The sequence below is a fragment of the Limulus polyphemus genome, unplaced genomic scaffold (genome assembly GCF_000517525.1).
Source record: "Limulus polyphemus unplaced genomic scaffold, Limulus_polyphemus-2.1.2 Scaffold2895, whole genome shotgun sequence".
Lineage (NCBI taxonomy): Eukaryota > Metazoa > Arthropoda > Merostomata > Xiphosura > Limulidae > Limulus > Limulus polyphemus.
Window position 1 is genome coordinate 101,064 of NW_013668505.1, and position 4,015 is coordinate 105,078.

Here is a 4,015-nt window from a genome sequence, read left to right on the forward strand (position 1 = left end):
TTTATTTTCAGACTGTGCCCCCCCCCCCCAACCAAAAAAAATTAGCTGAGCGTGAAGGTATTATGCTTCAAAATGGTCATTATATTAAAACCAGACAAATTTCTTTGTTTTGTCCAGATGTAAAAAATTCGGTAACTTCCAGGGGTGTAATTAGGACAGATAATGGAGAATTGTAAAAAAAACTCATAAGAACAAGTTTAAAGTTCGATATTATGCAAAATGCAGTATCTAGAAGTAACAGATAGAATACGAATACGTGTTCACTATTTCATTAAAACAATCGTAAGCACTTTTTAGCAATTAAATTAGGAAAATAATTTAAATACCAAGAGCTATCTATTCGGGGGTAGGGGTAAATAGTGATTGAGAAAAAAATATCCACGTGAGAGCAGAGCAACTTTCGCACACCGATATCACAATTACTAGTGGCACTGAGGCTGGAGGGTTAAGGTTCATAAACAAGCATTCTTTCGTGATAACACGTTATCTACAATTTTATTAGCTAATACTCGACGTTTCAACAACATGTAAACGCCATTTTGAAGTAGTTCAGGTTAGGGAAGTCTAGGACCATCTGCTTATGAAACTAAAATTGGACTGTTAAACTGTAGAAACTTTTAACTTGTTATTCCTAAAGATGGACTCTAATGAACACAGTCACTGTGAAGATTCACACGATGATTTTGGCTTGGTCAATAATTCGAAAGATAGTGCAGCCAAAATTTCAACAGATAAACTTCCTGACGGCCAGAAGCCTAACAAAACTCCCACCAGCTCCAAGACTGCTGCGGATAACAGCTCAGTGAAATCAAAGTTGCCAACTACCAATAGCAAAAACATCGACGAACAAGGCGTAAAACTTCCTCGTACTTTCGTTGTCAAGTACTTAGGAAAGCGTGATGCCCGTGGTCTCTGGGGAATCAAGAATACTCGAAAACCAGTGGATGATATGGTTGCAGCTTCACGTGCAAATCAGTCCGAAACACCTCTGCCTTTCATTCAACTTGAGGTGTCTTTAGATGGTGTGACAATTAGCGCAATGCCCCAAAACAAAAATCCTAATTTTGATAAAGGGACTTACCCGATTGATTCGATATCATATGGTGTCCAAGATTTGGTGTATACCCGAATTTTTGCCATGATAGTTGTTCATGATACCAAAGATGTTTTCCGAAATCACCCCTTTGAATGTCATGCTTATGTGTGTGACAAGCACCGAAGTGCTCGAGAACTCACAATGGCCTTGGCTGCAGCTTTTCGAGCTTTCAGCGAGACAGCCAAGAAGAAGGGTTTTAAAAAGAATCCCAAGAAATTTGCAATTGATCTAAGAAAGTCTGAAGAATTACAAGCTGAAATTGACGAGGCAAAGGATGACGACTCGGAGGTGTAACACGTGATTAATTTTGTAGTTACGTTTAAACCTTAGAAAAATTATGTGTCAATGTATTGTTTGTTCAGAGAGTGAATTGTATCTGTATAACTTTACCATAGATTTATGTGCACGAGTGTTATTGATAAAAAATAATTTTCGTATAAATTGAATGTAGTAGTTTGATTAGTTGTGTAATTTTGTCTTCATTGTAACTCTACACTTCTATCTGATTTATATGTTGGTGCACTGGAAGTCACATTGGGCTATCTGCTGTGTCCACTGCGGGGAATTGAATCCCGCATTCTGGAAGTGTAAGTCCGTAGACGTACTGCTGTTCCATTGGGGAACATTAATAAATGAAAGAAAAAGAAGAGTACTGATTGGTTTTAAATTACTTTGGATATACCAATAAATACGTAAGATTTTTTTTGTGTGTTTAATGTAAGTTTCTTAACTTATCAGCCACTTTATGTTTCCAAAAATATATAATTTTAAGTTTGGTTATTTGAGGTTAAACTTTTGTAATTTTCAAATGGTACACAAACTGGAAATGTTCTCATAACATCAGGTAATTTTATTAATAAAAATACATTAGTAGGTATTTTCTTTCAGTCGTCTTAAAATGGAACGTGTTGTTTAATGTCGTGACCTTTGGATTTTACGTCATTATCGAAAATATAATAAAGAATGCTTAACCATGGAAAGTAAAAAGACTGATTATTATTAAGCCCGTTTACAATAAATGTGTGAAGTACTATACAATTTCAAAATGTCCTTTCAAATCTGCCCTTTTTTCATGAAAGAATGTGGTTTAAGAGCCATAGTTTGGCTCTATCTACGTTCAGATCGTACTTATTGATGTTAACTTTCTTATAGGATTTATTTTGTTTGCTTAAAAAACGAAAAACAGATTTCCTAAGAAATGCACGACATTAAAAACCATTTAACACTTAAAAAATCACAACTTTGACTCATTCGGTATTATTGGAGGATTTTCTTATTTTTTCTGAACAAATAGGAGTGTTTTCTTCTCAACTCACTAATCATCCCTTCTTTGATGCAAGTCTGTCATTAGAACGCTGCCAAGAATTTTGAAAGTACGTGGTAAGGAACACCCGGAACAGTTGAAAGTTGGTATATTTCATTTTTCCGATGTATTTTTCAGTTTTACTGAAGAGCACTAAACCTGTATGAACATAGTTCATACTAGTAGATGTTTTGTTCGGTTTTACTTCATAGCATTAACGTGCATTCACTTGTATGAACATAGTTCATACTAGCATATTTTTTGTTCAGTTTTACTGCAGAGCACTAAACGTGTATGAACATAGTTCATATTAGCAGATGTTTTATTCAGTTTTACTGCAGAGCACTAAACGTGCATCCACTTGTATGAACATAGTTCATATTAGCAGATGTTTTATTCAGTTTTACTGCAGAGCACTAAACTTGCATTCACTTGTATGAACATAGTTCATATTAGCAGATGTTTTATTTAGTTTTACTGCAGAGCACTAAACGTGCATTCACTTGTATGAACATAGTTCACACTAGCAGATTTTTCATTTCGATTTCCATCCTTATAAAATGCCGAATTGAATCTAAGGACTATGTTTGTTTGTTTTTGAATTTCGCGCAAAGCTACATAAGGGCTATCTGCGCTAGCCGTCCCTAATTTAGCAGTGTAAGACTAGAGGGAAGGCAGCTAATCATCACCACCCACCGCCAACTCTTGAGCTAGTCTTTTACTAACGAATAGTGGGATTGACCGTCACATTATAACGCCCCAACAGCTGAAAGGGCGAGCATGTTTGGTGTGACGGGGATTCGAACCCTCGACCCGCAGACTGCGAGTCGAACGCCCTAACCACCTGGCCATGCCAGGCCCTAAGGACTGTGAAGTGTCTTGAAAATTTTCATGAAAATAAACAAAAATTATCCCAGAGAAGAAGTTCATTTCCGTTTTTCAGGTTAAAACATTAGAAACTGTAATGTTAAGCTAGGAAGATTTCTTGTATTTATGAGAATCTACAGAGAGGGTATTTTGATACAAACTGCAACAGTTATACAACTCACAATTGATGTACGTAAAAAATCGATCTTTTTTTATTGTTTGTTTGTAACTAAGCACAAAGCTACACAATGGGCTATCTGTGCTTTGCCCACATCGGGTATCGAAACTCGGATTATAATGTTGGGGGGGGGGGCGATTTTTTTATGGTTTCAGCATCTTGAAGTAGCATTCCTATATAATTTTATAAGTAACTTCGCAATCAATTTTTTTTTATAATGACCAAACTTTAGCATTTATGAGGCCTTTAAAATTTTACTGAAGTAAAATTTCTCCACATGGTAGTATATTACCTTTCATTTTTTTTCATATTGTACAAAACCAAACAGTTAGAGTAACATTTAACGGTGTTTTGTTTTATGTTATTGCTGTTTTACCAGATAACGAGGTAACGTGACCCCATCTAGTAAGAAAATTTCGAAATATTTCGTAGCTTAGAAATGATAAAAAGAAAGTGTTACAGTGTAGGTTATGTCCTACAACAGCTTGGAGCCCTCTCAAAAGAAAGGGCCCTCAGAGAGTCAGCAAAAACTTTTCAAGTAGTTAATGATTATAATTTCCGTTTTTTTATA

The 4,015-nt window shown here is 35.6% G+C and overlaps 1 protein-coding gene across 1 annotated transcript; it reads left to right on the forward strand.

Annotated features, from left to right (window-relative positions):
• Positions 1 to 505: 505 nt before the first annotated feature.
• LOC106468160 (low density lipoprotein receptor adapter protein 1-like) lies at positions 506 to 2,904 on the forward strand. Its single transcript, XM_022396465.1, has one exon. It carries the CDS (start codon positions 638 to 640, stop codon positions 1,388 to 1,390), a length of 753 nt encoding a protein of 250 aa, XP_022252173.1. The 5' UTR covers positions 506 to 637; the 3' UTR covers positions 1,391 to 2,904.
• Positions 2,905 to 4,015: the final 1,111 nt, after the last annotated feature.